The 15,000-nt window shown below is 35.2% G+C and overlaps 1 protein-coding gene across 1 annotated transcript in view; it reads left to right on the plus strand.

The window, feature by feature from the left end:
• The window catches only part of AHR (aryl hydrocarbon receptor), a 67,434-nt gene that overhangs the window by 39,891 nt on the left and 12,543 nt on the right, over window positions 1–15,000 (plus strand). Inside the window, exons 3-6 of the mRNA XM_032235507.1 lie at window positions 9,999–10,114; window positions 11,385–11,474; window positions 12,380–12,503; window positions 13,349–13,479. Of these exons, the coding sequence (XP_032091398.1) occupies window positions 9,999–10,114; window positions 11,385–11,474; window positions 12,380–12,503; window positions 13,349–13,479 (461 nt within the window). The remainder of the gene's footprint in view (window positions 1–9,998; window positions 10,115–11,384; window positions 11,475–12,379; window positions 12,504–13,348; window positions 13,480–15,000) is intronic.

Below are 15,000 nucleotides of genomic sequence, written 5' to 3' on the forward strand. Positions count from 1 at the left end.
ACCTTTCGGAACACGGAGCAACCCTCTACCTCGGGTTCCTTCCAATGTCCCTTTTCCCAGGGCACAGATAGGCCCCACGACTGTCAGTCCTTTCATGACAGGGGCCGCCAGCAGGCCTTCTCCAAACGTATCATGTGGGGTCTGGCTCCAGACCCTTCAGACGATATAAGTGATTGTCAGCGGACGACTCCCTTTGGGAGGGTATCTGCAGCTGTTTCATACCCAATGGGAGCAGATCACATCAGACCAGTGGGTCCTTCAAACAATATGCATAGGTCTGACATTAGAATTCACACCTCCTCGACACTTCATCTGATGCCCAACCCCCTCCTCCCCAGTCAAGAAGGCTCTCATGGAACAGGAGATCCTTCAACTCAGGGAAATCAGGGCCAGAGAGCTGGTTCCAACAGGCCAGGAAGGGTCAGGATTTTATTCCATTCTCTTCCTTTTTCCAAAGAACTCCAGGGATGGAGAGGGATACTAGATCTAAAGAGTTGAACCATCACATAGCTTACAGGAGGTTCAAAATGCAGTCCCTTCAGTCAATCCGGGCTGCATCAGGCGGGGAGATCTCTTAACATCTATTATAGAACTTTAAAGCGTATATAGAAAAAGGATGGTAAGAAACATAGTAATGAGAAATGACATGTTTGTAAAATATCATGTCTTTTTAAATAGTATGTATTCAGTTAATTATCTAGTTAGTTATATACTAGATTATAAATATTACACTTTTATGTGAAATATGTTTTACTTTAAATGAGATATTTAACTACTTTCTACTTTTCCAGAAAATGTAACGTTTTAGATATAGAATTCTGGTTATGCACAACTCATTTATAAATTAATCTTGAAATGTATTAACAGTATCTCTGAGCTTCTAAGTATGTCAACATACTTAAAAATACCTACAACTCAATTCCAAAATATATATTTATTTTTTAAAAAGAAAAATTGAAACAACACATTAAGTTGTTTAATGATTTTTTAAAAAAAAAATCCTACATTATAACAGACTAATTCTGTTATGAATCCCAAATGCAAGACAGCTATATGTAAAAATGTGTTCTTGGTTTCAAATGTTTGGCCAAAGAAATGCATAAGGCATTTCGGACCTAGGACAATCCCTTATATATCCTTATAATAAATACTTTTAATCTTAAATTTATTTTATCATTAAATTGTACACAGTAAAATCCTTGCACAAGTTTCATCATGGAAATGTCTTAACAATTACTGTATTTTTCAGAGTATAAGACACATTTTTTTCCTCTCTAAAAAAACATGGAAATGTTGGTGTGTCTTATACACTGAATACAGCCATTTTTGGCCTCCCAAAGTCCTGGACCCGCATCCCTTTTTTGTGAAAAATGAGCCATTTTTTGTAAAAACGGGGGCATTTTTTCCTTCCCCCACCCCTCAGAAGCCCCCATTTTGATGAAAACTGGGGTCCTTTTGCCTTCCCCCAGCCCTGCTGAAGCCTGCAGAGTGCTCCTGGGGGCCGGGGAAGTCAAAAACCTTTTTTTCTTACTTACCTCTTTGAAATCTTGGTGCGTCTTATACACTGGTGCGTCTTATAGTCTGAAAAATACGGTAATCTGCATTGTAAGACAATTCAAATCATATACTTCAGAGGGTGACACATTTGTGTGACTCTTCTAAATGTGGTACACCTAAAATACAAGTTTCTAAATTCTAATTTGATTCACCTTCTGTTAGATGGCAGTATGACAATGAACACCCTAGTGAAAAAGGATCAGTGAAAAAGTCCCTCCATCACCAGAAAAATATTCAGAAAAATTGAAAAGAGAAGAGGAAACATCATGCATGCATTCTGTATTAATTCTCCACTTTGGATTTTTTTTTTTTTTTAAATTTTGCTTGTCTCAGAGAATTATTTACAAAAATATCAATTTATTTATCCATCAGAGAGCTTATCAGGTGGTAGTGGGAAAATAGCTGACCCAGCAGCATGATGGTGTAACTTGATTGTAGTAAAACATTTTGACAGACATCGCCCGAAATCCTTCTTAAAGAAGTCCTCTGACAGTCCTAGTGGCATAGAGTTAGACCCACAGGAAGATTGTATTGGGTGAACTGAAAACAAGCTCACCATGCTAGCAGCAAGAAATGCTTAGGGCACTGAAAATGGATCTTGAACACCAGCAAGTTGTAGGAAGAGACAGAGAAAACTAGCTTCTTATGCATGAAACCCATATTTAAATGGGCACTTCATAGCACAGGCTATTAACAAACACTACATAACTTTAGGGGTAGATCAAGTTAAATCAATATTAAATCAAATGATTTTAGTCATAGAACCCCGAACCGAAATTGCTGTTTTCTCTCACAACATATTTTCAAATCAAATTTCAGCTTCTATACCTGCCTACATCAAATCAGAGTTACAAAATTTAGGACAGCTTCAAGTTTAGTTCAGTTTAATATTCTCCTCACTGTAGTTTTGGAAAGGAATTAAAGGAAAACTCTTTGTGAAACACAACATTGCTCCCGTGATATGATACTATAGAAAGAACAACCCTCATTCTTTTTACTACCAATTCTACAGGAACATTTCTCACCAGCTGATTATCCCCTTTTTATCTAAATTTCCCAGGTGTTCTAATAATTTTTGTTTGCAATATTTGTCAGATAACGTTAAATAAAGACAGTAAAACATAGTATAAGTATATTGGAATAAAGAGACCTAAAACAACTGGAGTGAGATAATTTATTAATCAAGTAAACAATTTTTTTGTTGAGAAATAGTCCATTGCCAGAATTGCTCTTACCTATCGTTGAATTGCTTTGCACCAGAACAAAATCAGGAGGTCAGTGGCAGACAAAATACTGATAAATCTGTTGGCTCAGGCAATCATGCAGATGATACCATAGCTAGTAGAGAGAGAGAACAAACAGCTTAAGTTAGCTGCTGCTACACACCCTTCTGTTCCAGTTCCTCCAGAAAGGTTGCTCTGCTTTCCAGACTTCAGAGGAAGGATTGATGTAATGGTTCCAGCGTCCTGAGAATTGATACGTATTCAGGACACTGTATATTAGATCGCTTTTTAGAAACTCCTTTGTTGTCACTGAAGAGACCTGCTAATTCCCAGAAAGGTGGTTTATAAGGCAGAGGTGGGAAACTATGGCCCTTTATGACATGTGAACTTCAACTGTAGTGAACCAACCGATACAGGAACCTTCCTCTGACACACATATATACATCTGCAAAGTTTTATATAGAGAATAAAATTATAAAAGTTGACACAACATGAAGGTCAGTTTAGTATAGTGGTTAAGGCAATAGGTTAGAAATTGGGAGACCATGTTAGGGTCAAAGCCATCTGATTGATATTTGGCCAGACTCTCTTTCTCGGCACTAGGAGGCAGACAATGGAAAGCACTTTGGAAATCTTATCCAAAAAAATTCTGCAGTGACTTGTTCTAGGATTTTTTTTAAAAAAAAATCAACACAATGTAGTAGATAATGTTAAAGGCAGAAAGAAATTGAACTGGAAGATTTCCAAGGTCCCGTTCATCTCTGTTCTTCTGTTAAATGTATAGAACTGTAGAGAAGTAGAACTAATGAGCCATAAGTAGTATAAAAAGACTATATGGAGGAGAATTTATTTATAATTATATGGACTTGTGCAACATCTAATAAATAAATACCTTATGAATTTATTTTGCTTTATAATTAAGAACCCCTGATTGAATGTACATTTTGTCTCTCATAGCTGAGGTCTACCTATGTTGTCAATTACAGGACTCTCTCATCTTTTTAAGTGGGAGAACTTGCACAATTGGTGGCTGACTAAATACTTTTTTGCCCCACTGTATGCCTCATAATCAATCAGTGATCAATGTTGTTGTTAGTTGCAAAGTCATGTCCGATCCATTGCGACCCCGTGGACAATGTTCCTCCAGGCCTTCCTGTCCTCTACCATCCTCTGGACTCTATTTAAGCTCATTCTTACTGCTTTGGTGACTCCATCCAGCCGTCTCATTCTCTGTCATCCCTTTCTTATTTCGCTCTCAATCTTTTCCCAGCATTAGGCTCTTCTCCAGTGACTCCTTCCTTCTCATTAGGTGGCAAAACTCAAAGTATTTGAGTTTCATTTTCAGGACTTGGTCTTTTAAAGAACGGCAAGGTTGATATTCTCTAGGACTGGTTGATTTGATCACCTTGCAGTCCAAGGGACTTGCAGGAGTCTTTTCCAGCACCATAGATCAAAGGCCTCAATTCTTTAGGGTTTTAGCTTTTCTTAGGTCCAACTTTCATAGCGATACATTGCAACTGGGAAAACCATAGCCTTGCCTATACACACTTTTGTTGGCAGGGTAATGTCTCTGCTTTTTAGTATGCTGTCTAGATTTGCTATAGCTTTCCTCTCCAGGATCACTCCCCAGTGATCAATGTAGATCTTTCAATATCAAATACAGATAATTTCTGTATTTGGCACCACTATACAGGACAGATGTTGAATTTTGTACCACTTCCATCTTCTAGATACTTTTCAAATGTAATTCCAACAGAATGAGTTGTAGTAGTCAAGCAGAATGAAACCACACATTATTCTCCTTCTCTTATGAAGAGCTGAGCCTAATAAGTTTTGGAGTAACTTTTCCCTGGAGCCACTTTTTATTCATTGAAGAGGTCTGTGAGTTAAAAAATAATTTTCTAAAGACTGGAAAATTGCTATAAGAAAGAAGGAAAGAATCCTTCTGCCTGAATAATGTGGATAATGTGGATAATCCTTCTGCCTGAATAATGTGGATGAAATATTGTATATAACTAATGTGCTTTTATGATACTAGTTTTATTTGTTTTATAAAGCATTCCAGAATTAGAGGTTGTTGGACTAGTGAACCATATAGAGAGTTTCACTAGTTTTCCCCTTTTAGTTAGAAATCCTTTTCAGGTATACATTTTGTATTCAAAAAGAGTGTTACATGTGACCCTTCTTTTATAAAGAACATATTTAAGATTCACTAATGTGAAGTAGTTCTTATTTAAAATACATTTTAGAATTGTGACTTTTTTATGTTAAGTGAATGTACGGTATACTATAAAATTGTTCAGCGTTATTCAGTTTCATATCTTTAGGAACATTATTTATATAATCAATTTCATATCACGGAAACAAGGAAGAATTAAGACTGAAAGGAGAATTTCACTGGATGAGGAACAAATGTTGAGTGAATGTTGGTTAGAGCTGCTATTACCAAGCCTATCTCCTGACTGTAAGAGCAGAGAAGGACAGTACTTTAACAGAATAGCAGAGTTGGAAGGGACCTTGTGGGTCATTGAGTCCAATCCCCTGCTCAAGCAGGAGACTTGTACTATTTCAGGAAAATGGTTGTTCAATCTCGTATAAACTTCCAGTGTGCAGGGATCCACAACTTCTGGATGGAAATCATTCCACTGATTAATTGTTCTGTCAGGAAATTTACCCTTCTAGGTTGCTTCTCTCCTTGATTAGTTTCCATCCAATGCTTGGTATAGGTGCTTTGGCCAATAGTTGATCTCCTTTTCTTTGTGGCAACCCCTTATGTTGAACCCATCTTCTGGAGTGTTGCCTATTCCTGCCAGCTTGATGTCTTGTGAATTTCATAAGTTTTCACTGTTATTCCATCCACCAGTAGCTATCCTGCAGTCTTGTTCACGAAACATGTGCCCTCTTGATTCGGGGGATTGAGAAATTCTCCTACAAGACCATGAAGAACTTTTTTGCTCAGCATTTCTCAGACAAAATCACTCAGATCTGTTCTCCATTGAATGCTGACCTCTTAGATAGATGCCAAAGGCATATTCTTGCTATTTTAAATGGTATCGGTTTGAACATGTTGAACCTGAAGACATGGACAGGATCATTAGACATGTAGACTGGTCACATGCTTTTTGGATCTATGCTCTCCTGGCTAATAGCTTCCCAGAAGGTATTTTATGGGTAGATTCTGGCAGTGATGAATTTGTCTTTGAGTGAGAGATTTGTTCCTCCATTGGTTCACCCATTCCTCAAACTATTTAAGGATCTCACCATACTGGACTTTCTTTACCCAGTATCTAACCTTTTCTTATGGAAGAAGGTGGTTGAGAATATAGTTAGGCAGCAGCATGATGGGATGGAGGAAATGATCATCTCTATTTGAGTTCTATTTGCAATTTTAACAAGGTTGTACTTTTTCCCCATAATGCCAATTTTCATCTGTATCTTAGAAAATTTTATATGTTGATACACAATACACATCTTTGTGATGCCAGGTTTTCTACCTAATATTTGTTAAATTCCAGAATGCTATATTTCTTAGAGCTAAGGTGAATGTGAGAAACATTTTCAGGGAGAAAAGAAATTTGGGAGCCTAAAATCTTTCCCAAGAATTTTTTTTTCCAGTTAACTGTCTTTCTTTTATATCTTACAGTCTTTCAATCAACTGTTTTTGTGGTAACCTAAAACATTAAAATAAGGCCAGATATATTTTGAGAGTAACATAATATTTTTATGAAAATGCTATTGTTTAGAGGTCTATCAGCATTATTAAAAAATTTACACAGCCAAGTCAGTTTCATTTAGGTTGTAGTTAAATTAGATAGAGATTGGATCAAGAAATGGAAAAGAAATTGGGTTGGGCATAAATGTTTAGAAGCTGATCCACTAGGGCTAGGCCTGGTTCATCTACTTGCTCTCAGGCCACTCATGACTTTCTATCTTTATAAATAACTCAGTTTGATATTAATTATACTCTTCTCCTTCGTCAAGCTCTCGGTCTCATATTTTTAGAATTCTCTCTGCAAAGATATATACTTTTGCTTCTTAAAGGAGAATGAAGGTCAATGCTCACCTCTGCTTGTGAAAAAGAAATGGAGCAGTAAGGACAGACATTGACAGTTTTGATCAGTAATTTTTAGTAAAAATCAAGTTTTCCAGAGGCTCATATTGCTCCTATCCTCCCATTGTTTAAAAAGAAACATATGTTCATTGCTTTATTTCTTGGGTAAGAGGGACAAAGGGGCGCGGTAGCTCAAGTGGCTAAGACACTGAACTTGTCGATCAGAAAGGTCGGCATTTTGGCTGTTTGAATCCCTAATGCCGCATAACATAGTGAGCTCCCATTACTTGTCCCAGCTTCTGCCAACCTAGCAGTTAGAAAGCATGTAAAAAAGTAACAATATTCGGTGTTTAGTCATGCCAGCCACATGACCATGGAGACATCTTTTCGGCTTTGAAATGGAGATGAGCACCGCCTCCTAGAGTTGGGAATGACTAGCATATATATATATATGCCAGGAGAACCTTTACCTTTAAGGGTGGCAAGCTGGTACAGATAGTCTTCATATTAGAACCATTCATTTTGCGACCATTTGAAATTACAATGGCACTGAAAAAGGTGACTTACATTTAGGACTGTCACACCGTCCCCATGGTCATGTCATCACCATTTACTACCTTTCTAACCATTCTTGACAAGCAAAGTCAAAGGGGAAAGCCTGCATTGTTCATTTAATAATTGCAGTGATTTTCTTAACAGCCATGGCAAAAAAAGCTTATGAAATTCAATACAGCTCAATAACTAAGGTTTTTTTTTTTTTTTGGTATTTTTATTGCTATAAGCTGTCGGGTCATCATGCCCTTATAAACTTGATAATCAAGGTTGTCAGTTGTTGGGAAATTTAGTATCTGACCATGATATTACAAGTTTCTGACTTGTCTCATTCCTAACAACAAGATGAAGGTTTTGTACATCTTGATAATTAAGGAAAAGTTCAATGTCTCTCACAACAGTTTCTCTTTCTCCAAACATATTTTCATCTGGCCAGTCTAGGAATAGTTTTCATGAAATAACTGTTTTAATTGTTTAATAATTTATTAAATTTTACAAAATATACACATAAAATATACAAAGTAATATTAATTTGTGAAGATACAGTTGCTTCAGAATACATTTCGGGAGTTGTTTATTTTTCATCATGCCTATTGGTTTGAAGTATAAAGAAGGATTTATTTCCACAAAACTTGCATTTTTCATTTTTTTTAAAAAAATCCTACCTATGTTTACTTTGAAATGATTCTTACTATATTTCATCCATTTTTATTTGATTCAAAAGAATGAAGGAGTTTCATTTTATTCATCCTGAAAAGGGAAATTAATTAGTTACATAATAAATTAAATAAATACAATTGTATCTTTATAACCATGTTCTTGCATAACAGAACATGTTATGCATAACAGAACAGACTAACTATATTCATGTTCTTGCATAACAGAACAGACTAACTATAATTGAAAAAGCAACTAAACAGTGTGAATTGTATTTAACAGTCAAATTGCAGTTCAGAAAACGATGTCCTTTTTTCTGCTACTGCTGTAGTCTCACTTAAATTAGAATCTTCATTGAAGTATTCAACTCTTTGTGACTTCATGGAAATATTACTGTGGTTTTTTTGCCAATTGCAGAAGTGGCTGCCATTGCATTCTTTCAGAGTGGTTTTCCAGTAAGCCCCTTTAGCACTAATATTTTTTGGAGATCTTTAAGTATTAACCATATTTGTCTATGCTTAATTTCTTGGCTCAGACAAGGCTACCCTGATGCTGCCATGTGCCAAAATGTTGCTGAATTTCCACACAAAAATAACAGGATTTACTTGTAGCTTTTGGGACTCACACCTTTTATTACTTAAATATTTCAAAGAAATAACTTTTTGGGGGCAAATCTAGATGAGGCTAATTTGTAGTTGCTTCTTAATAAGAAAAACTGCTTCTTTCTTTGGCTTTTTAAATATAGGTAATTTATATACTCTGTATTTCATCCTTAATGAAATTTACTTTTTACTACCATTGTAGTAAAATTCAAATACTATATATGTTTAATAATTAAAAGATTAACTCTGTTGTAAAATATAATACATATTGGAACTAATCTTTCCAAAATTCATTTTCTAATCAATTTTATTATCTGGAAATTGCATACCATTTTGGAAAAGTTGGAAACTTTGGAAAGCACTGCAAGATCATTATTGTAACTATCCTGCAGTGACAAATATTAGACAGGTGACAAAATTACATTCTTAGTTAGCATCATTAATACAGGCCAAAATTATGTTACAGTGACCAACAGAGATGTTAAATACATGAAATTAGCTTTGGGATCAGTCATTAATAGTGTTGCATTTAATTTTTCACTTGAACAAACAGGATAGATTTAATAGCTTGAGGTGGGTTGTTTGGGTGAAGCAAAGGAACAATTTTAATCTATTCCAATAAGACTACGCAAGACATTTGGAAAAATAAGCTTTACAAAAGATACTACCAAACCAAGTTTTCTAAAAACTTCACAGTAGACACACTATTTGGAAGAAGTACAAGGCTGTTTGAAGGCTGCCCCTAGCGATAATGCACAGCTGCTTCACTGGCACTTTTAGAAAAAACAATTGGGAACAGCCTTTAAAACAGACATAACATTCTTTAAAATGTAGCTGACTTAATATTTCAAGGACTGCTGCTTGATTGGCTTGGCTTCCTTTGTAGATATCCAATCATCAAGAAGTTACTTTTTTTTTCCAATGGAGAAGTGGGAGGATACCTAAACCCATCAACTAAGCAATCTTCCAATTGCAATATTGCTGTGTTGGGCAGTTGGTTCTCCATTGGCTGGTGGTATAAAGGGAGGGTCAAGCAAAGCCGGAGGGGTTTGCTTAGTATTTCTTGCACACCAAATCAGAATACTTACCATTTGCTGGCAAACCAGAGTAGAGATAGGTTAAGAATTTATGCATTTTAGACTAATATAACTGTTTGACTATAGTGACTAGATAGAATTTTTGTGTTGCTGTATTGCTTTTATTTTCTTCTATATTTCATATTGTCTACACAGAGTGGTAAATTATGCATTTTATTAATATTATTTCAGAATTACATTTTGATTGGGTACATTTATCCAATTTACTTCTGTGAAATGCTTATAATACTTTTTGAATATTTCATTTTTTCCCCTACAGTTACATTGAAGTCAAGGAGTTCAGCAAAGCCTGAAAGAAACAGCATGCAGGACAGCAACAGCATCGTGCAGACCAGAGGGAGAATGAATATGCTAGAAGGTGAACTTTTGCTGCAGGTAATTATCATCATTACTGTGAATATTTCAAAGGAATTTCTTACAGCAATGTACAAAGGAACTTTATATTGCAAAATGCCTTGGGTCTGCCCAGTTATTATTATTAATACAATTTTGGGACTGTTCTTGGAGGTTTTCTTCTTTTTTGTTGTTGCTTTTTTTTGCTTTTCCTTTGTTTTACTACTTCAATAAAAGGAATCACTTTCCCAATTTCATGGACTTCTGAATTACTAATCTCTTAACAGACTTGTTTGCTATTTGAGAAAGAGTTATGATATCATACATCTGTGGAGATTTCAATTGTCCCGGTCATGATTATCCCGAAGGTGCTTTTCCAAAAGCAACTGCTTTTCCAAAAGCAACTGGACTTCACTTTTTTTCTTTCAAAACATTTCACTTCTTATCCAAGAGACTTCTTCTGTCCTTTAGAATAGAAGAAACTTCTTGGATGAGCAGCGGAAATGTTTTCAAAGAAAAAAACCCAAAGAAAGTCCAGTTGCCTTTTGAAAAGCACTTTTGGGAATCATCATTCATTTCTCCACTGATTTAATAGGACAGCATTCTCTTTCTCAGCCCAGATTGTAGTAGTAGATGATTTATAAATAAATAAATTTTGCCTGGCAGTTAAACAAATGTTGGATAATAGTTTGGTTGCAATTCTTCTGGCAACAAATTGCAGTTGTTTCCCTAATAGATCAAATTAAGGGACATTATGCTTGCTTGATTCTTATTTTGTGCAACGTATGAATCTACTCAATGTTAATTTTTATGTACTGGTTTTTATGTACTGTACATCCCACTGGTTTTCTGAAAATCTATGATTGAAAAATCTCACTTTTGTGCCATTTAGCCACTGTATGTAAGTAGCCTTGCATGTCTTACATTTTAAAAAACCTAAAACCTCAGTTTCTCTTTTAATTCTTCTTGTTGTCTATCTGGTTTTGCCTTTATATTTAACTCTTATGCCAATATTAAAAAGTACCTCGGAAAATATAAAAGGTTTTTTTTTTTTAGATTTTTTTTCTATTTCACCCCCCTGGTCCCTTAAAAATCTATTCACAAAAATCAGTGTGCTTTCTAAAGTATTACTTTAAATTAAAAGGCTAGAATTGGAAATATAATTCTGCTGCTTTGTTTGGTGCATACACAAAGTGTTGTTAAGATTATTATATCACACTATTGCTATTTTACTAGTAAATTGTTCATGCATGATCAATAAGTCATTTTAAAACCAATGCTTTTTTAAAAACCATATTGCTATTGTTTTCAGGCATTAAATGGCTTTGTGCTAGTTGTCACATCAGATGCCCACATATTTTATGTGTCTTCTACAATCCAGGATTATTTGGGTTTCCAGCAGGTATGCACTTAAATTATAGATTTTTTAAACAATTTATATTATTACTATATTGTTGTTACATAGTGAAATGCAACTTTTTAAACATCACTTGCTTGGGTCACTGAAAAAAATAGTGGGGTGCACAAACAATTCAGGAAATTGTTATGGTACTCATTTTAAAGAAAACTATTCATTTTTCTCCCTGTTCAATTTCCCCCCCAGAGCTGTTAACTTCTCGGAGCATATTAAAATATGGTTTGTCCTCATTATATGTCTATCCCTAATGTCATCTACTGTTTTCACAGATAACAAGCATTCAAATGACTATAGGAGGCCTTAAAAATTAAGAAATGTTATTAAAAAGGCAACATGGTGGCTTAAATATATGTTAAAGTTTTTAAACTTTTATATAAGTTTAAGTTTTGATTCCAAACTATATTCTGTAATCCTCTTCTGTGGATGAATGGACTACATTCATTTCTATGTTCACATCTCTTCTAAAGAAACCCACTCCAGACTTTTTTCTCTTCCGCATACATCTAGTTATCAATTGAAGAAAATATTTGGAGTTCATACTTAAATTGTGGCATCCTTGGTGCTCTCTGAGCTTGGTTGTTTTGGCTACAGACATTGGTTGTTTTCTTGCAGAGAGTGAAACCTCTGCTAAAAAAACAACCAACCGCAAAAGGCACTAAGGACCCTACGTTTCTAGATTCTAGATGTTTAGTCTATCCTTTCTTCGCTAGTAACATTGTTCCATAATGATAAAAAAGTATTTAACTTATTCAGTAGGTTTTTTTTCCATGTAAATCATTTTCCTGTGTTATTTCTCAATTATACTCAGATAAACTCTGGCGCTCATTCTATTAATCAGATTTGGTGAATAAAATGCCTGAAATATTTTTATTATTATTTCTTCGATGTAGTCTGACATTATACACCAGTGTGTATTTGAATTAATTCACACAGAAGATAGACCAGAATTCCAGCGTCAGATTCACTGGGCTCTTAATCCTATACAGTCCACAGATTCTGGACAGATAATGCAAGGTGAGGATCTGATAGATGCAAGTAAATACATAATCAGGTTAAAATTTACAGATAACTGAAAAGGTGATTCATAATGCATTTGCTACTTTACATCAGAAGACTACATCAATACAAGATGCCCTTAATTTTATGCATCTTATCAGTTTTTAAAGGGAAAGTTTAAAAAACTGTAATCTCTTCAAGAAGTATAATTTGAAGCAGATAGAAGTAATAACTACCACTTATTTTAAGTACATGTCAACTTTATAAAATATATAGCTTACTTTGCTCATAAAAACATTTTGATACATTAAATTTAAAGGTTTAATTTAGACAATAATTGTAAATTAAAATTGATTTTCCATATGATCTGTGTGAGGTGGATAGACGATAGAGAGAGAGAGAGATAGACAGACAGACAGACAGACAGACAGACAGACAGATAGATAGATAGATAGATAGATAGATTTGAAATTAAAAATATACATCAGTTAAATTTGTCTGTTTAGAAGTGAGTAAATAATGTTGAAAACAGAAAAAGCAACTGTATGGGAAAACAGTGGAAGTTTTGGTTATGAACAAAAAATTACATGAATTTTCAGGAAAGAAAAACTGATAAGAGAAAGCCTAATAATACATACCTTTCCATATGAAACAATCTCATTTCCTAAAATCTAAAATGTTGTCAGTTTTTATAAGTAATTGAATATAATATTTCACTTAATTGTTCTTCTTCACTCACTTTTTGTTGCTGCATACTTTCTTAGCATGCCATTCAAAGTCTGGTTGGGAAGAAACTTAAATTGCAATTTTTATAATGCAAATTTTATTCAAAGAGATTCTAAGGTTATTTTTCCCTCTTATAGGAGATAATGGCTTTCAACAAACAGCAACATATTACAACCCTGACCAGCTTCCCCCAGAGAATTCGTCCTTCATGGAGCGAAATTTCATTTGTAGGTTACGCTGCCTCTTGGATAATTCATCTGGATTTTTGGTGAGTACATAATTATTTGATTTCAGTGAATGGTTTAATTTCTCATGATAGCAATGCTCTATGGCAAATCTTTGGTTTATAGCCTCTCCACCACACCTTTGTTATCCTACACATATTATCCTATAAAAGCCTGTTGCCACAAAACAATATATAATATCTGCTAATTACCATATTTTTCGGAGTATAAGACACACCAAGGTTTTGAAGAGGCAATTTTTTAAAAAAGGTAGGTAGATAGGTAGAGGGAGAGGGGGGGAGGGAGGGAGAAATACAGTATGTAGGTAGGGAGACAAAGAGTAGGTAAATAAAAAGATAGAGAGATAGAGAAATACAGTAGGTAGGTAGGTAGGGAAAGAGCGTGTGTGTAGGTAGGTAGGTAATAGGGATAGAGACAGAAAAATAGAGATAGAGAAATACAGTAGATAGGTATGGAGAGAGAGAGAGATAGTAGGTAGGTACGTAGATAGATAGAGGGGGAGAGAGAGAAATACAGTAGATAGGTAGGGAGAGAAAGAGAGAGCAGGTAGGTAGGTAGATGTTTCCAGGTGTATTTATCCATGTGCTGGAGAAGAAATAGCTGACAATCTGCAGCACCTAAGACTTTGTTTCTGCTGGCACAGGACTTGATCAATGTAATTCTCATCTATTAGTTAAAGAGCTGATTTCCAAAAGGGGAAAAAAAGTTCTTGCACTCTGCAAACCTTCCAAAAACGGGCCCGTTTTTTGTCAAAACAATTGCATGCATAGCCTTATGGAGGCTTATAGAGTGCTGCTGAGGGCTGGGAGGGAGGGAAACAGCCTGTTTTTTGCTCATTTCTGCCCTTCCCAGTCCCCAGGAGCTCTCTGAAAGCCTCCATAAGGGTATGTACCGCCATTTTGGTAAAGGGGCGGGGCTTCGGGAGGCAAAAAATGCTGTATTTGATGTATAAGACGCACCCAGATTTTCAGCCTCTTTTTTGAGGAAAAAAGGTGTGTCTCATACTCCGAAAAATATGGTAAGTACACAAAATTGTGTTGACCACAATCAGTGAAAAAAATCTTTGAAAGTAGCTAAATTTGGTAGGTCATAATGTCTCAAGAGTAGGTTGCAAAATGGGTATAGTATATTTTAATGTGTCATAAGAAACCTGCAGTACATACATGCATACTACTAGCAGCAATTTTAACACTACTGCATAAAAGGAAAAGAAGTGTGGGGGGGGGAGATAGAGAGATATTAGAACTCATAAAAGTTCTTGTTCGATAAGTTTTCCCTCATTCCCAGAACAGTAAATGGAACTAGGGAGGGAGGACTACCACAGCAATCTACAGAAAAGTTGGAAGAAGATTTTTGAAAGAATTCTGAAAATATAATTCTAAATAGCATATGAAATAATGAAAATCAGATATACAAGTATTCTGGAGGCAAGAAGGATTCCCTTGACCTTTTGAATTATTAATTTGGCCTACACTACCAGGAAATAAGAGCAATAATTAATCAGATTCACTTCTGCACAGGCCACATTGAATAGCAAAGCAAAG

This window comes from Thamnophis elegans, chromosome Z, assembly GCF_009769535.1.
Source record: "Thamnophis elegans isolate rThaEle1 chromosome Z, rThaEle1.pri, whole genome shotgun sequence".
NCBI classification, from domain to species: domain Eukaryota; kingdom Metazoa; phylum Chordata; class Lepidosauria; order Squamata; family Colubridae; genus Thamnophis; species Thamnophis elegans.